This window comes from Narcine bancroftii, chromosome 2, assembly GCF_036971445.1.
Source record: "Narcine bancroftii isolate sNarBan1 chromosome 2, sNarBan1.hap1, whole genome shotgun sequence".
In the NCBI taxonomy this organism is placed as follows: domain Eukaryota; kingdom Metazoa; phylum Chordata; class Chondrichthyes; order Torpediniformes; family Narcinidae; genus Narcine; species Narcine bancroftii.
In genome coordinates, this window is record NC_091470.1 from 307,571,044 (window position 1) to 307,593,606 (window position 22,563).

The 22,563-nt window shown below is 40.2% G+C and overlaps 2 protein-coding genes across 8 annotated transcripts in view; one reads left to right on the forward strand and one right to left on the reverse strand.

The window, feature by feature from the left end:
- Nucleotides 1-2,358: 2,358 nt before the first annotated feature.
- On the reverse strand, nt 2,359-22,198 carry mcm4 (minichromosome maintenance complex component 4). Of its 5 annotated transcripts, none has more exons than XM_069921536.1 (17): nt 22,077-22,198; nt 17,395-17,472; nt 15,975-16,145; nt 15,452-15,612; nt 15,092-15,193; nt 14,409-14,504; nt 14,229-14,324; nt 13,999-14,137; nt 10,617-10,837; nt 9,541-9,661; nt 9,141-9,400; nt 7,562-7,927; nt 7,167-7,294; nt 6,832-7,039; nt 6,509-6,737; nt 5,302-5,435; nt 2,359-3,461 (listed from the first exon to the last, which is right to left on the reverse strand). In XM_069921536.1, exons 2-17 carry the CDS (start codon nt 17,462-17,464, stop codon nt 3,369-3,371), a joined length of 2,595 nt encoding a protein of 864 aa, XP_069777637.1. In that variant the 5' UTR covers nt 17,465-17,472; nt 22,077-22,198; the 3' UTR covers nt 2,359-3,368. The 5 variants fall into 5 exon arrangements, with proteins under 5 accessions (XP_069777637.1, XP_069777639.1, XP_069777635.1 ...); XM_069921538.1 differs by lacking the exon at nt 22,077-22,198 and adding an exon at nt 21,560-21,872 and having other exon boundaries at nt 15,975-16,142; XM_069921534.1 differs by lacking the exon at nt 22,077-22,198 and adding an exon at nt 21,560-21,872.
- prkdc (protein kinase, DNA-activated, catalytic subunit) overlaps nt 21,496-22,563 on the forward strand; it is a 287,184-nt gene continuing 286,116 nt past the window's right edge. For all 3 annotated transcript variants that reach the window (XM_069921531.1, XM_069921532.1, XM_069921533.1), the window contains exon 1: nt 21,496-22,119. In XM_069921531.1, the coding sequence (XP_069777632.1) occupies nt 21,963-22,119 (157 nt within the window). In that variant the 5' untranslated portion in view covers nt 21,496-21,962. The remainder of the gene's footprint in view (nt 22,120-22,563) is intronic.

Below are 22,563 nucleotides of genomic sequence, written 5' to 3' on the forward strand. Positions count from 1 at the left end.
GATTATGAAGGGTATGGATAGGATAGATGTAGGAAGGTTTTTTGAGCTGGCCGGGGAAACTAAAACGAGAGGACACAGTCTCAAGATTCGGGGGAGTAGATTTAGGACAGAGATGAGGAAAAATAGTTTTTCCCAGAGAGTAGTGAATGTTTGGAATTCTCTAACCAGGGAAGTGGTTGAGGCTGCTTCATTAAACATTTTTAAAATTGGTTAGATAAATTTTTACACGATAGAGGAATGAGGGGATATAGGGAGAAGGCAGGTAGGTGGAGTTAGGTCATAAATTACATCAGCCATGATCGTATTGAATGGCGGAGCAGGCTTGATGGGCCATTTTTGGCCTACTCCTGTTCCTACTTCCCATGTTCCCTTTTTCTCACTTATTCATTTGCTTAATTTCTTATTGATGATTACCTTCAAAGACTTCCATAACATTGGAATTGTTTCACATTTTCCAAGCTCTGTACTTTGGCAAAAGCGTGTCGAATCAGAGTTTATGGAAGAAGTAGAATGAGATTAATTTGCTATTATAACAGATCATAGTTGAAGAGACTGAACATAACCCAAAATAAAACTCTTAAAAAAACCAATTAATCTCAATTAGGGGTATCAACAACCCATAAATCTACTGAAATTAGTTTCAGAAAGGGAAAATCATGCCTCACCTTGGTCTCAGATGCTGTGATCTCACATTCTAGGAAATCTTTCTGAAGCATTTTCTACAAAAAATTCTAAAATACCTGTACAAGTTTTATATTGCAATTGAAAACAAACCTAGCAGAATCAAGTCCCATCAGTCACTAAAAATCAAAATGGAAGGGACTAAAAGTAAAAAGGGGGAATGAAAAATATATTGAATAAAATAGTTACTTTAGTAATGTTTATGATGCATTGGCTGGAGTTCCTGAAGTTTCAGACTCAATTATTTGCAATATTAACCTGTGACCTTGATAAATATAATTAAACCTGCAGCCCAAACTGAACCAAGAAAAAAAATGATTCAGTACAGATAACATAGGATCTCCAAAATGTCAATTTTCTACGACTGAGATGAGAAGTTTCTTCATTTAAAGAAACCGACTTCTGGGCAAGGCGTGAATAGATTTTGGATACTGAAGTAAACAATGGGTGTGATATCATCTGGAAAATGGCACCAAAATAGAAGACCTTGATGAAAGACAATGTATGCACAAAGGACCAGAAACCTAGTCCTATTTCTTATGTTAATATTGTTTATGACTTTAAATTATGCAGATATTTTAATGTATTTTTTAATTCTAAAAGTGAGGTGACAATAATTCTTTTCTCAGTCCAAAGTGCACAGGAAACTGTCAAGGCATTGAGAAAATAAAAAGTAACTACCATATTAGCTTTTTTGATTGAAACCTCCATGAGAAAATGATGGTTGTAAATTTTCACCATGTAATTCTTTAGCATCCTGCTATCCCACAAATGTTGCATATAACTATGTTTTAGTCACATTGGAGAAGTACTGAGGAACAGAAGGAACTTGGTGTGCAAATCCCTGAAGGAAATAGCACAGCTGGAGACAAGATGGTTAACAAGATACTTACCTTCATTTGTCATAAGATACAATATAGAAGCAGCAAGGTTATTAAACTATAGTTAGGCAACAGCTGCACTACTGCTTGCATTTAGTACAGTATGCGATTTCATGACAGGTGTGCTGAGATTCACCACCACATTACCCCAGCATGGAGCCTTTTGGCTCTAAGGAGAGATTAATTGACTTGTTTGTTTTCCTTGGAGCAAAAAAAAAATAAAATTATGGGCAACATTGTGAAAAGCTGCAAATTTAGACGGGATATGATAAAGAATTTTTCTACTCAGAGCAAATGCTTGCATGGGTGGTGAAACTTGGTAATTAGATGTACACTTTAATCACAGGATAGAATGCAACTAGCTAAGTGCTGGAAAATGGTAGGCACCTGATTGCCAACACTGAGTATTGGCTGGTCCCCATTTCCAGACTACATGGCACTAAAACAGTTTATTAAAAAGGCATGGACATTATATTAACCCTGTATATAACCATATTTAGATCTCTCAAAGTATCCTACATGATTTTAGTTCCGACATTTCTAAAACATCCCAGAAAGATTTACAGGACAATTCATTAGATCAGATGTAATAAGATAGGGCTGTCTTTTCCCAAGGTTTGGGACCAAATGGAGGATATGAAAATGAAAACATTAAGAAACTGTTCCATTTGCGGAGTCTACCACTGATGCCTATAAATAATATTAAGGGGTCCTTGATGTACCCAGTCAACATTTTGATCCTTTGTCCACACCATACATCTATGGGTATTCAAAGACCACAAACAACATTTCTAGGTCTGGTTAGTGGCTTGCAATCCATTTATTCACCGATAAATTGGCTAATTAAACAAAGTCTAATATGGACAATTTATCTGAACATACCTGTGGCACATTAAATATTGAATCCTGCTTATTGTAGAGACTTTTACATAATGGACTTTTACATAACACTGGCTTTAAAGTACAAGATTACTGTTGTGCCATTACGTATTAAGTGAAATTTAAAAGAAGTCCAGATACCATCTTAATTTGTTTCTCAAAAGATTCACCAAAATTTGAATTCCAGAGAAGTGGTGAGTACTCAGAAATGGCAATCATAAGAAAAATATAAACCATAAGCTTAGTATGTGCACGTGCACATTCACCTAAATTTCTTTTTTGAACAGCGACTCCCACCCCTTCCCATACTTTGATCCATTGACAATCTTTCCTCTTTCCCCGATGCTTTAGGTCCATATGCAGTCTTGACTAAAAGTATCAACATACATCTTTTGCCTCTACCAACACTGCCTAACCTGCTGAAGTTCATCCAGCATTGTTTTTTGTTCCAGAGACAAGCATCTAGTCTCTGAAAATTTAACTGAAATGGAATGGTTGTTTTGAAGATTATAAAGGAAGAGACCAGTTTTTTTTTGCATTTTCACAATGGCTCAAAAATTCAGCACTGATACAACTGGTCTTTTACAGGGGAGAGTTCTATTTTAATATCAAAGGTGAAGCCCATTTTTTTCTCTTTGACAATAAACCATTTCACACATTTTATTCCATTATCATTCAAATTATTCCATTTCCTTCATCTCTAAAAAAATGCATCACATCAAAAATGGGAAAAATTCACTTATTTACAAATCTGGCAGTGGAGCTCAGCTCTTATCTTGGTAAAGAGTCATTAATTTCAGCTCAGCATTGCCAGATCATGAAATTACCAAAAATAAATGGCTGCAGGACAATAAAGCAAACTATATTTATCAAATAGATAAACAAATTTTGGTAAGCATGAGAAAGAAGCAATACCAAATTTTGTTCTTAAAGTAGTCGAACAATTTTCCCAGTCACAGTTAAGAAGTCTTCATCTGCCAGAGCTCGGAGTGCCTCTTCAAACATATCCTTGGTAATAGCCTAAAACAAAAATCATTAAAACTCCAATCAGAATTATTTGCATGCACAGAATAAATCTATAATAATATTTTGTGCAAACTTGTGCCTTGCAAATTGCAACAGAGCAGTAAATATTTTACTTCCTTTAACATCAACATTGTATGACATATCCAAGTTCTTCTCATTATTTCTAATACACATCACAAGCAATTTCAAGACTTTTAGGACTGAAAAGACGTGTACCGCAGTTCATCTGCAAGCAAGTTGACATTAATATCGGAGGAAATTTAAAAAAAACTTTAATAAAGGTGGGGAACTGTATTCATACATAAGCCATTCTTTCCATGCCATTTTAGACATTAAAAGAATAACCATGGCAGGGGGGGGGGGTCTGTAAACAATTATTACACAAATGGTGACAAAGGATTGGAATATTACAAACATCATTTGATAAAAGAGATTACAAGCCTGAAAATTTTTGGCCACCAGGTTTGTCCTCAGTGTCAGTGTAGACACAATAATCCATGAGAAAATGAATAATCACTGACAAGGGGGCATAAATGGAAGCCACCAAGGATTATTAAAAAGGTAGTTTGACCAACTGACTTTTTGAGAAAGTTTCATGGGAATGAAGGAGTAATGTACTCATGGATTTCCAATGAACATTTGATTAAGTGCCAGGTAAATAAGCTCATCAGCAAGGTTGAAACCCATGGAATAAAATAGACAGTGCTACGGACAAGAAAATGGGACAAAAGAAATTGCCCTGAATGGTATTTTTCCAGTCTGAAAGCAGGCAGTGATGATCACTTCTGATTTCTCTGACTTGTTTCAGGTGGGCAACTTTTACAACTGCCAAAGAACTTGAAAGTGTTGACACAGGTAGGCTAGTGGAATTATTAGACACGTGGCAATTGAAAGTTCATATCGAAATATTTTTGTGCTGTTTTAGAAAGGAAACACCACGATATAACGCAAGGGGCAGGAAAAGAGAGACGAGGGAAGGGGTTAGCAGAAATTAGGGAAGTCAATATTGCTGTTGTCTGGTTGAAGACTGCTGGGAGAGAAAACAAAGTGTTGTTCCTCCAATTTGTGTGTGGCTTAAATTTGGCCTGAGGAAGGGCTCAGGCCCAGAATGGTAACTGCCTTTTATTTCCCATGAACTCTGTATGTCCAGAGTTTTATGTACTGCACTATAATATAAAGGAGACAGCTCTGAAGGGTGCACAGAATCCTTGGGAACATGTGGATAAATTTATGAAGATGGTCACACAAGCTGAGAACATGGTTAAAATTGCAGATATGTTCAAGGCTCCATTACAGAATGTAAAGAGGATGTAGTTTCAATGAACTGGAGAATATGTTGTGTATTAGTACATGACAATAAAGGAATCTTCATCAATGGATAGAGCATGAAAGAAGTTTTGCATCTAAATTTTGGTCAAAATGCAAAAGCCTTGGAAAAAGTCTAGAAAGAATTTATCAGAGTATTTTATGGAATGGAATGGCCATTCTTGGAGAAAAGGTGATGAAGGTGTTAAAAATGAGTTTGTATAGATCATTTTTCCCCAATGGCAGAAGGATCCAGAACCAGATACAAATTTGTGAGTGACAAAAGAACCAAAAGGCTGAGAGTCTGCTTTAAACATTCACACACACATAGAAAGGCCTTTCCTTTTCTTTACCATTCTCTGATTCTATTGTTTAAAAACTAATCACAGCTAGTAACAGGAATCCATCTTCTTTTCCATTTTTTTATGAAATGGGTCAAACAATACAACTGCCATTGAGAACAGAAGTGGAAAGACTCCTGTTTCACATGTCATTCAAACTCTTCTATTTAAGATCAAGAGTAACTTACAGTATCAGATTGACTTCTTAGATCATCAAAAAGCTGTTGGTATTTCATGGCAAGAGTTTTGCCTTTTGACTGTATGAGCTTCTTCAAGGCTTGAGCTAACTCCTCCTTCCGTTTACGAGCAGTGGCACTCATTCCTAAAATAACCAAATTCATGTCACAAGATGCAATGCATTAGGACTATTCCTTGAAAGATGATGTGATTGCACTATGTCTGCAAGTCTATAATCAAGGCAAAAAACATGAAGACTGAATAAAGGATTTTCCTCAATTTAATGCACGTGTCTTGAGGTACATCAGGTGTTAAGAAACCATTTTGTACAAATAATACACTGGATTATCAATCTCAAACCCTCATTCATTAGAGAACAAAGGGAAACTGAAGAGATGCAGTGGATCAGGCAGGATCTATGGAGTGAAAGGGTCAGTCAACATTTAAGTTCAACAAATGGTTGTAGCCTGAAATGTTGACTAACCCTTTCTCTCCATGGAATCCAGAATCTTTCCAGCTTCTCTTGGTTCACTAAATATTCTGGCATCTGGAGTTTTTGTTTCTCCTCATGGATTAGTGCCACATTCATTTCTCTGGACCAAAGATCTCATGGCATCTCCAAACACGTCTGAAATTAACTGTGAGACATGCTGCTGATTTGTACTGGGGAAACAAATCACAAGGAAATACTTTCACCTTTCTCACCGTCCAAAGACCCAAGTAGTCCTTTCAAGTGAAGTCACCATTTCTGCTCACTTCTTCCAGCCTAGTGTATTATATTTGCTGCTCATGTGATATTTTCTACACTGGAGAAAGCAATTGCTGATTGAGTGACTATTTTACAAAGTACTTCTGTTGAATCCTCAGAATGACCCTAGTTGTCCGTCTATAAAATTCTCTGTGCAGTTTCCACTCTGCAATGTTTCAATGAAGGCCAATACAAATTTGAAGAACACAATCCCCCTCCCCCCATGACTAAAAATTTAAAAGTTTAGATGACTTGTTATTTCATTTGCATAGAATCACTGATTCAAGTAATTTCCGGCATGCAGACTCTTTTTTTGTGCAAATTTTACATTAAGCAATGCTGTAGTTACATTTTTGATAAGTAACTGATTACAATTTTGTATTTTTGATTGGAATTATGTCAACATTTCAAACATCAAAAATCTAAGAGTCAACACCTAAAATTAAAGCACTATTCTTTTAATGCATTACCTGTAGTAAGAATAGATATATCTACAATTCCAGTCCTTGGATCAGTTGCAGACTGTTTTAAAGCTTCACGGTGAAGACGTTTTGCCTCTTCCACATCTAGAGTTTCAACTTTTTCTGAAAAACGCACCTTGGCGTAAGCTTCTGCCAGACGTATCAATGATTCCAGTTGTCGAGGATATGCTGATACCATACCCCTTCCACTGCCAATTTTCCTCATGTCTACATAAGCCTTTATAAGGGAGAGCAAAAAAGTTCAGTGACACTGTAATCAGGGGAAAAATTCTTTCAACACTAAAATATTACAGCAAGAAGAGAGTTCTCACTTCAATAAGTGACTGGCCAGCTTCTTCACTAAGCTTAGGATGGACACAAGTGCGGGCATATGCTATATAGTCCCTGAGCACTGCCATATCCAGATACTCTTCTTCAATTTCTTCTTCACTTTGATAATAAAGTGAAACCAAGTGGTGGGCAAGACGTCGATCATAAGCTTCATCTTGTGGGTCCAACATAAGGAAGATCAAGTCAAATCTACAAAAATAATTGATTTGTAACACTCATTCAGCCGTTAAGAACACAGAATAGAGGAGGTATATTTCTGATAACATTAGAAAAAAAAGATTTGTATCTTGATTGAGACAGTTTCTAAATAGATTACCTAGATAGGAGTGTATGTGGAAGCTGGATATTTTCTATAGTTGTCTTTTTGTGGTTCCATTGTGACTCCACTGGATTTGCAGCTGCCAGAACAGATGTTCGGGCGTTCAGCTGGCAGATTATTCCAGCCTAAAATATACAAAATTAGTCTTCATTATTCAAACAACAATCACATTTCACATCCAAAGTTAATCAACAGCACAACTGCAGTAAAAACAAGATCACAATATTTGGAACAACAAAGCCACAGAGATAAGCTGTGAGCAATGCAGATGCCAAACAAAAGGTCTCTTATGACCTTAGAAACACCAGAAGCCAGTATTTGATTCATTTTAATTCTGCATATTTTACATTATAAAAAGATGCTTCTTTTTTTAAAAAAAAGATAATTTCTACCTTAGCAATGGAAAGAGTTTGTTGCTCCATAACTTCATGCATCACAGATCTTGTACTGTCGTTCATTTTGTCAAACTCATCAATGCAGCAGATGCCATTATCACTAAGAACAAGAGCACCAGTCTGTAAGACAAGTTGTCTCGTCTCTGGATCTTTCGTCACATAAGCAGTAAGACCTACAGCACTGGAACCTTTACCAGAAGTGTACTGGCCTCTGGGCATCAGGTTGTACACATACTGCAGCAATTGAGATTTGCTGGTGCCAGGATCACCGCATAAAAGAATGTTGATCTCTGCACGGAAATTGCCACGGCCAGTGAGACTGAAGTCTTTGCGTGTCCCACCAAACAACTGCAGCAAGATACCCTGGTAAAATAATAATGAAGAAAAATCATCTGTGACATACACCACCATTTCAGGGGTTGGAGTCCTTCCCATTTAACACCCATATCATATCAAGCAGGCAATGTCAAAAACTTCAAAATGCAGTAAACCAGGAAGGGAGAAAGGCAAAATTATTTGTGGAGTGTTTAGCAGAGTGCAACATAAAGGGCCAAATCATATACAAAATTATAATGTCAATGCAGCATATTTAAATAGACAAATTTTGAAATCTTCAAATTCCAATGCACATAAATACAGTACAAATCCAATTATCCAAAATGGTCGGGTCCAGGCCTATTTCGGATAAGCAGCTTTTTTGGAAACCTGTCATTTTTTAAAAACAGCCCAGTAGCAACAGCAAATCACTTGTAACAGTGTTTAAACAACAAATTAAGGCTTCTTAAGCATTAAAATAATGTTTAGTTCTCACCAGAAAAAAAAAATGCTGACCACCGACACCTCCCCGCAGAGGCCCCACTCATGTCGGCCAGGAGACCAAGGGCCCCCTTAAAGTAAAACATTTTGAATACATTAATCTTCATGAATTTTACAGAGAAAGGTGAAAACCAAAAACCGTTAAACTTTGCTTCTATAGAGTTTCGGATCCGTCGTCGTCCAGGCAGCAGTGACACCTCACGTGTCTGAGTTCACCACGGACATTCAACACATCACGGGCAAGACCAACGTGGTGTCCGACGCACTGTCCCACACTGTGATCGGGTCCATCGACTGCCACAAGACAGCGCATTTGGACATTAGCCACTCAGCCCCCGTGACGCAGAGGTAGGCCACCAAAAGCAGTAGACAGTGCTCCAATGCCGGTTCTTGGGGAGGGGTGTCATGTAGTGGCCTGCTCAATGGGACACGAACCATACACAAGATGGCCGATGAACACAGCGACCGCACGGCATGAAACAAGGAACAACAGCGGGAACACCGACCAATCAGAGGCTAGCATTCCTGTGATGCCACCCCATCATCAACAGCGGGGAGAGAATATAAGTAGAGCTGCCAGTGCAATAAACCACTCTTCGACTACAGCTCCTCAAGTGCGTGTCATTCTTTCCACACTTCGCCGTAGTGTACACGCTACAAAGCATATATTTGGAGAATCTTCGAGATTTGCATTCAAATACTCACGGTGGTTAATCATGCTAAATTATATATAAATGGTGCTTTCAGTAACATCTTTTACCTTTTTGATATCCTCATGCTCATAAATGCTCGGAGCCAGTGCAGCAGAAAGTCGTTCATAGATATCAGGTTTCTTAGATAGATCTTTGAGCATCTCAATGCGCTCTTCAGTAAACAATTTCTGTTCCTTTTTCTCATCAAGGCCATGAAGTCGTTTTTCATCAGTTTTACGAAAATGAATGACATCAATGTGAGTTTTGTACACTGACTTCACGTTGCTTACTCGTGGATTGACTCGAATCGGAACAGCTCTGTAGATGCCTAATCCAAAAAAAATCTTAAACTTCGTTTAAAAAACTCATGAAGCACAAATACATTTTTAAAATCACGCGCAACTATCTTATTTTAAACAATAAAAATTCACTGCAAAAAATTCAACATTTCGCAAGCACAATACTTACCAGTGACATTCACACGATCACCAGGCTGCACTTTATCTACCAAGTCATTGTGAGCAAACAGAATAACTGTATGTGGTGTCTGCCCTGCAGGCATATCTTCAGGTGACTCTTGCAACTTAACCTGCAAAATTAAATCAAGATTAATCATTAGATCTGCAACTTCAGATTCACAGTGCCACTGAACTTCATACAAAAGGACTTTGCTGAATTTGAATTCCACAAAGCAACTTCATTCCCCCCCCCCCACCCCCCACAAAGATTAAAAAATCTTTTGGTATTGTTTATTAAATTTACCATTTAAAAAAAATGAATTTAAATTTAAACAAAATGTTGTTCTGTCTCATACTTTTAAACATCATTTTACATCAATAATCAGTAATTTTCTTTAAACCACGTCCAATCTGCTTGAACCATTTGCCAAGTCGACTTTGATTTCCCCATGTAAATAGTTCTGTAGCTAAGTTTGCTAATAAAAAGGGAAATCTGGCTCAGCCTCTGGATCCTGAAGACATTGGGCAAAATGTGGTGGGGCAAGTCAAAAAGACAAGTAGATCTCAGGATTCAGGCATCTACTGCTGGGACCTTGTTCCCAAAACAACTCGATAGGATTAGATTAGAAAGGTAGATTATCCAGTGCAGTTTCTCCGAACAGAAGTAGGCAGAAGCTAGTGAGACAACAAGCTGCATCTCTCTTTTGACAGGACAGAGTCACACTATCAATTTTTGGTTATATTTTAATTTGGAGATGCAGGCCCTTCTGACCCATAACTCTGTGCTGCCCAAATACACCACTTAATCTACAAACCTGGCAAATTTTTGGAGGGTGGGAGAAAACTGGAGCACCCGGAAGAAACCCATGCAAACACTAGAATAAGATATAAACTACTTCCAGTTAATGCCAGATTCAAACCCAGGTCGCTGACCCTGTAATAACACTGCACTAACTGCTGCATTCATTGTGCCAATAATTGTTTATTTTAGGCCAATATATTATGATCAGATGGAGAATATCCTCTTACACACCAGTTACTCCACAAAATATTAAACATCTACTGTGAAATACTTGAAAAACTTACCATCTGCTTGTCCGAGAATAGTGAACGATTGTGGATTAGAGCCATGCTGTGTGTGGTGTTACAATTCTTGCATACCGATGGCTCAGCAATCCGACCACGATCAACTTCCACTCGTGTGCAGAAAGCACATACTTGACAACTGAAAAACGCTTCTTGCATTTCAGGAATCAATTGTGAAGATCTGATCACCATGCCACTCACTGTGATCAACTGATCGATATCTGCAAGGAAAAACAAACCATTTTCTCAACTAACAAAGATTACAGGATGGAGAAAATTTGGCTGAACGATGCACCAACAACAATCTTACACTCAACGTTACAAAACAAAAACTAAGGAGCCGATTGTTGGCTTCAGGACAGGAAAGCTAAAGGTTTACAATCCAGTGATCATTGGGAGAATCAGAGGTGGAGAGGGTGAGCAAATTCAAGTTCTTGGGAGCCTCTATCTTGGAGGATCTTTCCTGGGCTCAACACACCAATGGCATAGTGAAGCCTCTACTTCCCAAGGAGTTTGTGGAGGTTTGATATGACATCAGAAACCCTGGCAAATTTCTACAGTAGTGTGCTGCATCATGGTCTGCTATGGAAACACCAATACCCCTGAGCACAAGGCCCTCCAAAAGGTAGTGGACACAGCCCACGACATCACAGGAAAAAACTCAGCCAGAGACTCATTTAAGGACTTTTACTTGTGTACTTTGTTCTCGTTTAGGTCTCTCTGTATTGCACAGTTTGTTTATAGTTCTTTGTTTGTTTATGTTTTACACCATGAAGTTCATTTTTTGCACTACCAAATAGTGGTAATTCTAACACACCTGCTGGAAAAAGGGTTTTATGTGATGACATGCATATATCGGACAATAAATCTGAAATCTGCATTGTGGTAGATTACTTATCTAAACAAACTTTAAAAGTTAGCATTCTTATCCTTTTTAAAAATGGATTTATGAATTATCGTATACTTTGGTGTTCAATCAAGTCTTGAAACCCTCAAAATTGTGGGAGGGAGGAATGACCTTATATGCCATATACGTTTTTAATACCTTAAATTCAACTAAAAAAAATGCTCAACATTAATTTGGCATATAAGTCGACTCTTGAAATATTAAAAAAAACAACTACAACAAATTTTCAGGCTATTGGTTTATTAGAACAAAATTTTTATTGAACAGAAAAACATTTAGAATCTGTCAAAATTACCACCATCGCCTGAGGCAAAGATCGCAGTAAGCACATCCAGCATCTCACTGTTTAAACAGTCATCATACAGGTCTCAGTCTGTATCTGATGAGGATGCTTCAGCTTTGTCATCAGTGTCCCACAATAAATCATCTTCCATACCATCCATTGCACAAGAGATACCGCACTTTTCATTTTATCCCACGCTTTGAGCACAAAGTCACACAGCACATCAAGGGATGCAGCACGCATTGCTTCACCTTTTGTGAACAATTTTTCTGCCCACGTCATCCAAGTATTCCATTCTTGATGCATATGGTCTTTGAATGGCTTGTTCAAGCAGACATTGAGAGGTTGCAATAGAGATGTCAAACAACCTGGGGTAACTGCCATGTAAGTATTATTTAGTGCTAATATACTTTTAGTGTTCTCAGTTAAGAGGCTACGAAACATATCCCAGACCAGCAAACTCTGTTCCTTGTGTAAACCACCTGTTCCACACATTGTCTATCCATAGTTTAACACCATTTTCATTCATCCATCCTTTTTTATGAAAATGTACAAAAATACCTGCTGGGAATTTTATTTTAAATTTGTGCTTGAAGATTACCATGGGGCTTAACTCCATCCCATTGGCCATGCATGATAACACCACTATAAACCTGGTCCTTTCATGGCCTGTACTTCTGGTTTGCAGTTTTCACACCTTTACATTTCACTCTCCTATTGCCTATCGTATCAAAATTCATTGGGATTTTGTCCAAGTTTGCAATATTTGCCAATGCAAACTGGTGTTTCTGCAGGTTGCGTATAATAAAATGGTGAAAACCTACAACTTTATGATCAAGATCTTTTTGTAGTTCCTCAACCATTTTTGTTGATGTAACACCAGATTTTTCCTGTCCATGAAATGGTTGCACAAGCCTATTGTAGCTTTGAAATCTTTACTGCATTCTGGATGTAACTTCAGTGTGAATGCTCTTATTTTATTTTGTGTGACCATGTAGCAATCTTGCCTCTGTTCATGTAGCCATGCTGCCACGTGATTTTCCAACTTTGGCCAACAAGCGATTCCTCTTCTCATCGAAGATTTCTTCTTTGGTATTTATCTTCAAGCATCATCTTTCTTTTTCCAATATCTTACCAACTTCTCATATGCATCAATTTTCTTGCAGCAGCAGTCGCTGGATTTCTTGGCCATCTCTATTATTTTTAACTTAAAACTCTCTTCATACTTTCATCATTTTGCTAGAGGCTCCCTCAGGCAACGCCCAACAGTGCAGTCATTGCAATTTTTCAGGGGGTCGACTTCTTTGGCTTGGCTTTGCGGACGAAGATTTATAGAGGGGTATATCCACGTCTGCTGCAGGCTCGTTGGTGACTGACAAGTCCGATGCGGGACAGGCAGGCACGGTTGCAAGGGAAAATTGGTGGGTTGGGGTTGGGTGTTGGGTTTTTCCTCCTTTGTCTTCTGTCAGTGAGGTGGGCTCTGTGGTCTTCTTCAAAGGAGGTTGCTGCCCACCGAACTGTAAGGCGCCCAGATGCACGGTTGGAGGCGATATCAGCCCACTGCCGGTGGTCAATGTGGCAGGCACCAAGAGATTTCTTTAAGCAGTCCTTGTACCTCTTCTTTGGTGCATCTCTGTCTCGGTGGCCAGTGGAGAGCTCGCCATAGAACACGATCTTGGGAAGGTGATGGTCCTCCATTCTGGAGACGTGACCCACCCAGCGCAGCTGGATCTTCAGCAGCGTGGACTCGATGCTGTCGGCCTCTGCCATCTCAAGTACTTCGATGTTGGTGATGAAGTCATTCCAATGAATATTGAGGATGGAGCGGAGACAGCGCTGATCGAAGCGTTCTAGGAGCCGTAGGTGATGCCGGTAGAGGACCCTTGATTTGGAGCCGAACAGGAGTGTGGGTATGACAACGGCTCTGTACACGCTGATCTTTGTGTGTTTTTTCAGGTGGTTGTTTTTCCAGACTCTTTTGTGTAGTCTTCCAAAGGCGCTATTTGCCTTGGCAAGTTTGTTGTCTATCTCTTTGTTGATCCTTGCATCAGATGAAATGGTGCAGCCATGTGCACCTGATATATGATAAAACCATGAAAATGAGGCTAAAAATGGGGACCCAACTTATCTGAAGGTTGACATACATCAAAATATGGTAAAATAAACCCATTAACCCAGAAACACCATCCTACCTTCTGGATTCAGACTTCTCATGTTTTTGGTTCTCAAAGCATTGAATGGTCGAACTTGGATCTGATGCTCCAATATAGAGTCAGGAAATCGCTCAAAAAAGAGTTCATTGACAGCCATATCAAAAGTAGGAATCACTTCCTGAATACAAGTAAGATCAATGATTTATTTATTTCAGTTTCTTTCAAAGCAGGCCATTATAAAACAATTTTTATTGTATGATATGCATTACCTGTGGATAACAAATCAGTTGCCTGTAGAGTTCAGGGTCAAATGCTCTCAAATGAGAAGAGTTCACATTTAGGAATGGCTCTCCTACCAAATTCATCTGCAATTATAGCACAAAATCAAGTTCCCTTCAGCCTTGAAGTAATTACACAAGATAGATCGGTGAGATCGAGCTATATATTACCTCCTCAAGTCGTTGCATGTAAAGTGGCTCATTCAGGTCCAGGTCTGTAATTTCATCATCTTTAGCAGATGGGTCAATAAAACGTTGAAGGAATCTCTGAAAGAGCAGAAGTTGGTAAGCTACAGTGAAAGAACTGAGACAGCAGGCTCTGAGCACACCTGATTTATTTTGAAGTTCGCGCAGCAGCCTTTAAGGCCATCCAAGCCCGACCCTTGCGTTGCAGAACTTATGTCACGCTGACGTAAGCACGTATGCGTACTTGCGGTCTGCACCGGAAGGGGAGGACCTGCAACATCAACGCGTGACCGGTTCGCTGCTGCAATTATGTGTGTCACCACAAACAGTACATTTCTCAATTCTTATTAAATATCAATAGCTCACTCTTGCCTACTGTACTGCCACAAAAAAAACCACACACAACCGATCTATACTGTTAAATGTTAAGAATAGCTAAAAAAAAAATCCAGAAAAATAACTCACTCTTGGTGAAATTAACAAACTATGAAGAATGCTTTGGTTTGCATATATGCATGATAGCTGATGACATCTCTCAAATTAATTTTAAAGGGACAGAGATAAATAAGAATAGTTTCCTTGTGTGTACAGGGGAAGGGTGGAATATCTATTTATAAAAAAAAACACAACCAAGCAAAACTTTAACTTGCAAACAAAAGGGAAGTTACCTGAAATTTTTGTTTGCATGCAGCCACATTGACATCTGTTCCCCAGATAACGAGTTTCTGTCCAAGGGATTGCTCACTGGTTACAAGATCATCTGCTGATGGCTGAAGAGATCAGAATTCAAAAGGTAGTATTGGTAACAATGACCATGAAGAAATTTTGTTAAATACCCACCTGGTTCATTACTATCCAGCAAGGAAATAAACCTACTGTCTGGACTACACGTGTACTCCAGTGAACAAATTAGAAATAAGATAATTTTCAATGATACACACTAATCTACATATCACATGCAAGTCAAGAGATAAAAACTTAGCTAAAAGAGAAGACTGACAAGATAGTCATGTCTATGAAGTACCCACCTGATCTGCATGCAAGTCAACCTGGCGGGCCTTGCGTGCAGAGCCAAGATCAGGACGCTGGCGAATAGGTGTGCCACGTACACCACTGCGAGGTGTACCTTCCACTCTGGAACTGGGAGTACCATAGGTCAAAGGAGAACTTACATCAAAATCACTGGCAGCTGCAGAGCAATGAAATATTTTGACAATGAGTTCAACAGAATAAAATATGAACAAGACTTTTCTCAGAAGTTAGCGAAAGGTGCTCCAAAGACTAAAAAGAATTCTAGCATCTTAAAATGTTGAGCACAAAGAAATTCAAGCTGATGAAGAAAAAATAGGGTAGTGCTGTGATTTACAATCTAATCCTAGAACCTCAAAAGAAGCATAATCCAAGTTTATCCATGGGAAAATTAAAGCTGGTTTTGTTTAATGTATTGTAGTGTTTATCAAAGGAGAAAAATATGCAGTGCTGTAGCACTGCAAACACTGCTGTAAATGCACGAGTTGCAAGAATTCACTTTCAATGGAAAAAACACCAAACCTGAGTGACGTGATCGTGCTGGGCTGGATAGAAAGGAGGACTCCTGTACATGTGGGCTCTGAGCATCTGGTGTTGGAGAAGTTGGCATTGGTTGCAGCTCCCCAATGGAGGTGGAATCATCTACTCGCTGTCTTTGAGAAGCTGGAGATTGCATTCCATCACTGCGAGCTGCTAGAAATAGGCATATCATTAGCCAAATTGCATTTTCTCAATTCCACAGGTGTGCATTTTAAAAGTACAAGTGTACCATCACCATCTAAATTTTGGGCAACACCAGTCTAAACAGCGAGATTAGTAGAAGAACTGTGGCGTCAAAAACTCGCTACTTTGGAGATAACTCCCACAGCTTTGCAAAGCCACATCATGAATGGACATTCGACTTTCCTGAATAAACACAACTTCAACAACATTCAAAGAGCTCATTACCATCCTCAACAAAATTGTTATCTCCAAATCATTCTTAACCTGCAGAAGACCTTGCCTGTGCTCATAACATCAATAAGTGGCATCGCAGCTACTTGCCAAGGCTCTTCAATGGTGACTTCCAAACTTTTACAACTAGCGTAACTTAGGACAGCAAGTCAATGGGAGCATGTTCCCCTTCAAGGCACACTCAATCCTGACTTCGAAATACTCTCAATAGATCAACATTATGGGAAGTAACTTTACAACCAAACCATAGCAAACTGGGCAGTCCACCACCACGACCTTCTTGCAGATTTGGGACAGATGCCATTGCTGGCCTTGTCAGTGAATCTCACATTCTGGGAAAGAATGCTAGATGATAAGCAGAAGTCTGATTGCACAAGTCACATTTACACAAAATTTTGATAACGTGCAGAAAACATAGCTAAAACAAAAAGAAAAACTTTGTAAAATTTAGATACCAATTTGCACTAAATAACCTTTCTCTAGCACAGCATCAGATGCCATGGGAGTCAGAGGAACACTGAGCTGAGCCTTTCAGTGTTTTGCTTGGGGAAGGAAATAATGGCTCAGAGGATCTGTGCTCATCTGTTTGATGTGCTGCCAGAGTTCAAGTCTTATTAACAATGTTAATATTTCGAAACACATTCTTTTAAAAGCATTTTAAGTGCCAGCACAACCTTATTCACTTTTAGAGATACTGAAAGAAAAATAAATAACAATGTAGTAAGTCTGATATCATCTCCTTGGTGAATACGAAAAGACAATCATGTTTGATGTGATTTATTGAATGGTGGGTTGAAGAATACTTAGCTAATGAACGGTGTCAATTAAAATCAAAACTTTTAATGCCTTGTAACTAATCATTCATATAACAATATTGTCAGCATAAATAACAGCATATGCATCTAGTTACACATTTTGTCCAAATGAATCTAAACTTTTAAAAGCTCAATAGTTTAATTCATATCGATACAAAAAAAGTAGCACATACGTGTGGAAGGATTACTGCCTCTTCCACGTTTGTTTCCTTTACGACTGGGCGTGGATGTTGGGGATGACATCTTCAGAACTAGGATGGGAGGAAGAACATTCAGCTGTACATTCAAACAAACTTGTCAGAATTTAATGTGAACCAAGCACAAGGGCTAAATACCAGTATCACTCTAGTGACAATGAAAACAAGAATGGAAAGGTCATTCCATGGAAGGTTGGTGCTAGTCAATGCAAATAGATCCATATACTCATTGCTATTGTGAATTGAAAATAAAGATGCTGGAATTGTGAATGAATGCTGGAAGAAGTCAGTCATAGAAACATAGAAGAGTAGGTCATTCGGCCCTTCGGGCCTGCTTCGCCATTCAATGCGATCATGGCTGATCTTAAAGTTCAGTACCCCGTCCCTGCCTTCTCTCCGGAACCCCTAATTCCCTTATACTGAAGAAGTATATTTAATTCCCTCTTAAATATATTCAATGAACCTGCCTCTACTGCTCTCTGTGGCAATGAATTCCACAGATTCACCACCCTCTGGGTAAAGAAATTCCTCCTCATCTCGGTTCTAAATGGTTTGCCTATTATCCTCGAACCATGGCCCCGGTTTCTGGACTTCCCCCATTGGAAACATCCCTTCCGCATCAATTCTGTCCAGTCCTGCCAGAATTTTATAGGTCTCTATGAGATCTCCTCTCAATCTTCTAAACTCCAGCGAGTACAATCCCAAATTCCACAATCTTTCCTCATAAGTTATTCCTGCCATTCCAGGTATCAGCCTGGTGAATCGCCTTTGCACTCCCTCCATTACAAGAACATCCTTCCTCAGGCAAGGCGACCAAAACTGCACACAATACTCCAGGTGTGGTCTCACCAAGGCTCTGTACAGCTGCAGTAAGGTATCCTTATTCCTTTACTCAAACCCTCTTGATATGAAGGCTAACATACCACTTGCCTTTTTAACCACCTGCTGTATCTGCATGCTCACCTTCAGTGACTGGTGCACAAGAACCCCTAGGTCTCTGCACTTCCCCATCTCCCAATCTATTTCCATTCAAATAGTAATCTGCCCTCCGGTTTGTATTACCAAAGTGGATAACCTCACATTTATCCACATTGTAGGGCATTTGCCATGTATCAGTATTCATGGAGTGAAACCTGTCAACATTTCAGTTTGAAGATCCTAGACTTCAGGGTTTGTGTTACTGGGAGAGGCTTAGTTCATGTTCCAGAAATCAGAGGATGCCAAAAGTTAACCTTAGAGATTTATAAAAATCATGAGGGCCATGAATAAAGTGAACACTCAGTCTTCTTTCACCACCCTCCAACATAGATATATCTGGTGTTCCCAATGCAGCTTTGTCAACATCGAGGAGACTGGACACAGATTGGGAGCTATTTTGTTGAGCACCTTCTCTCTATCCACTGCAACAGCAAGGACCTCCCAGTGGTCAACCACTTCAATTCCACATGCACTGCTACACTGCCTGTCCATATCCTCATGTACTGCCAAGTTGAGCCCACTTTTAAATTAGAGTACCACGACTTTACATTCCATCTCAGCAGTCTCCAATGAGGAGGCATCAATATTGATCTTCAATTTCCATTAACCCTGTCCCGTGGTCTCTCTTTTTCCCCCTCATCCATGTTTCTCTCCAGTTCCCCAGCACTTCCCCTTCCTTAGTCTCTGCCCTCTCCCTCCATTACCACTTAGCTCCTTTCTCTTCTCCCAGAGACCCACCTGTGAGCCTATGCTCTCCCATTTTCTCCTCCCCCCCATCCCTTCTTATTCAGGTGTCTGTCTGATTTCCAGCAATTCTGAAGAAGGGCTCAGGCTGAAACATCTATTGTCTTTTATTTTCTACATATGCTGTATGACCTGCTTAATTTCTCCAACATTTTTGTGTGCAGATGATTCAAGAACTCGAGATATCTGTCTCAGGTGAGACGAGAAAGATTTAAAAGGGACCTGAGGGGGAATGTTTTCACTCATGCCTGGAATTAGCTGCCAGAAGCTGTTACAATTACAATCTTTAAGACATTTGGACTGATGTATGGAAAGGACACATTTAGAAGGCCATGAGAAAAAGCAGTCAAATGGGACTAGCTCAGAAGCCATGTTGGTCGCATGGACAAATTGGGCAAAGGGCCTGTTGCATGCAATAAGACTCCCACAACACCTTCCCTTTAGACATCGATTTAGTTCCATTCCTCCAAGCCCATTTATTTTATGGGTGGCCCAGTTAAGTTTAAAAACTCCCAGTAATACTTAGTTATTTTTATCTGTAATTTCTCTACCCATCTACTCTTCTAATTGCTGTTCACTATTTAGTTGCCTAAAATAGAGCCCCATTAAAGTGATTGTTCCCTTCTTTTCAATTTCAGCTGGACAGTCTCCCAACATCCTCTCCAAGCATTATTATTACCTCTTCTTTCATTTAAAAAGCAACTAACCACCCCCCGCCCCAACCTGCACCTCCATCACACCTAGATGTACCCTGAAACATTCAGGGTGGTTGTGATGAATTTGTTATCTTCATTAACAATTTGGATGGTAAAATAGTTAATGTGATTAGTACACATGCAGTTGACACAAACATTGGTGGTGTGGTGGACAGTGAATAAAGATTTCTAAGTTTACACCAGGATCTACTCAACTGGGAAAATGCGTCAAGGAGTAGCAAATGGAATTTAACTGACAAGTGGGAGTTGCACTTTGACAAATCTTAATAGGGCAGGACTTGCCCAATGAATGGCAGAACCCTGGAGAGTGTAGTAGAATGGAGAAATGTAGTGATACAGGTGCATTGTTCGATGAAAATGGCAATCCAGGTGGACAAGGTGAATAAGACATTTGGCACACTTGCTTTCATTGGGCATGGTACAGAGTGCAAAGGTAGGGACATCATAATTCAGTTGTACAATGCTTTAGTGAGTTACACTTGAGGGTAGTTTATAGGAAGGACATCAATAAATTGAAGGGGGTGCAGAGGTGCTTCCCCAGAATATAAATTGGGGTTTTATTCCCTGGAATGAAGGAGGCTGAGGGGTGATCTTAGAGAAGCTTATAAAATCATGACAGGCAGGGTTAAACTCAGTCTTTTTGCCAGGGTAGTCGATTCGAGAACTAGAGCACATATGATTAAGATGAGAGGGACCATGAGGGGCACCTTTTCACTCAGTTGGCCCATATCTGGAACAAACTTCCAGGAAACTGTAGAAGCAGAACAATGACTACACCCAAAGAAATTAAGACAGATTAGATGGATACAAATGGGACAAGTTCAGACTGCCAACTTGGTCAGTATGGAAGAGTTGAATATAGGGCCAGAATGATGCTCAAATACTCCAGTTTCTTTCAGACCACCACGAATAAATGGGTCTGCAGAAACCCAAGCTGTGTATTCCAGATGTTAACCACTCACAACAATAAAGGTTCCTTCCCCCACCCCCACGTCACATTTCTTTCAATTATTACCAAGAAGCTGTATTGTAGTAAGTGGTCAATTGTGATGTGCTGTGGTGCAGCAAGCAAACACAAAACACAGGAAAAGACTGTACCACAGGCTTTAATCCACTTCAAGTCCAGACACACAGCTGTCTTATCTTGGTGGCTCCAGCTCGAGTGTATAGATTACAGGTCGATGATTGTCAGCCAGCCTCGCAGGTTGCCCACCTGCAGTAGGCGGGTGGGAGCGCACCGGTGTTGTGGTTGTATCCGATCCTCAACGGTTTTGTTTACGCCACGATGAGTGGCCCAGATGGCTTCTTAACATCGAGATGAAGTAATTTCATGCAGTCGAGCATGCTATCACGTCAGAATTAAGTTAGTTCTGTCCTGGTGGCTGAGACAATGACGAACAGGAACACGCGTAGAAGGAGTAAAACTAACTTATTTGAAAAATAAAGAATCGAGTGGACAGGGTCTTTCCGAGTAATAGCTAAGATGGAGGGAAATGACTTCGGGTTAAAGATCATTTTTGCGAACAGGCCGAAGGTATAAAACAATGGTAGAATAAATGATACAACATCACGAACACTTGATACCTTCAAAATGAAATGCTGGACGTTATTGTGAAGGCTCTTGACCTGGGGTGGGGGGGAAGATGGGATACTGAGCACACACCCAACCTCCTATTTCCACACCGACCGCGACTTCAACTTACCGGTGAGCGATTCTCCCAATTCACGAATTTCACCGGGACAGTTTCTCCTCCCGACCAGTTTTCGCGCGGAACCGATCAGGTGACCTCAGGCCCGCGCGCTTTTCTACCCAATCAGCACCTCCTTCCTCAGCCGGGGGAACGATCGATTTGAAAAGGTGGAGACGTGGCACTTGGCTCCTCCAATGGGACCACGGGTCACCGGCACGAACGTTGATTTCAGGTGCATTGGAATCACTGGCATGATCTGAAATGCACTGCCCGTCCGAGGGGAAAGTGGCACCAGGAAGAACGCCTTGCTCACTAGTCCGTGCAAACCGCCCCCCCCCCCCACCCCCCCATCCCTCCTCTTCCTGTGGCCTGCAACTCGAGGAGCGGAGGCTGGTGGGCGGACCCTGGAGCGGAGATGATGGCTGGGACCATGGCCGGAGCGCAGCGGCAGCTGAGCCAGTTGCACAACCTGCTATCACGCAGAGACAGCAAAAGCGCGTCCGTGGAGTCGCACAACGTTGTCACCAACCTCAGCCACGACTTTCTGGATACCAGTAGTGAAAGCAGGCTGGGTGCGTATGTGCAATACCGCCGAGAGAGAAGCGACACTTTAGTGGCATGGTTCTTGGCACCGCGGTGAAAAATTCCGCAGGCTGTTGGACGGTCTCGTCTCGAGGGTGGACCAGAAACATGACACGCCTCTGCCCCAACCTCTCGGTTGTCATCGTTTTGGGGCAACTTCTGGCAACAAGAGCGGAGTGGGAGGTCACCATATCGAATAGTTTTTCAACCCCCCCACCCCACCCTATTTGCAGAACAGAATTGGATTCTGGAATATTAAAAATACTGCTGCACTTAACCAGACCAAAAGCAGAAAACAGAAAAAAAAATAAACGCTTGCAAATAAATATTGAAACGTAAGGGAAGCAAATGAACTTTGTCATCACACTTGAGGTCGCAGAATAAAATGCATCCTTTGGATTGAATACAGTTTTGCCCATGAATGATCTAATTTT

What these genes read in the sequence shown, in the direction of transcription:
- mcm4 (XM_069921536.1), bottom strand. Translation starts at nt 17,464, where the DNA reads ATGTCATCCCCAACATCCACGCCCAGTCGTAAAGGAAACAAACGTGGA. An exon ending in TGATCGTGTGAATGTCACTG is followed by an intron (nt 9,401 to 9,540) that starts GTAAGTATTGTG and finishes TTTTTGGATTAG; the next exon opens with GCATCTACAGAGCTGTTCCG. An exon ending in AGCATGAGGATATCAAAAAG is followed by an intron (nt 7,928 to 9,140) that starts GTAAAAGATGTT and finishes TTATTTTACCAG; the next exon opens with GGTATCTTGCTGCAGTTGTT.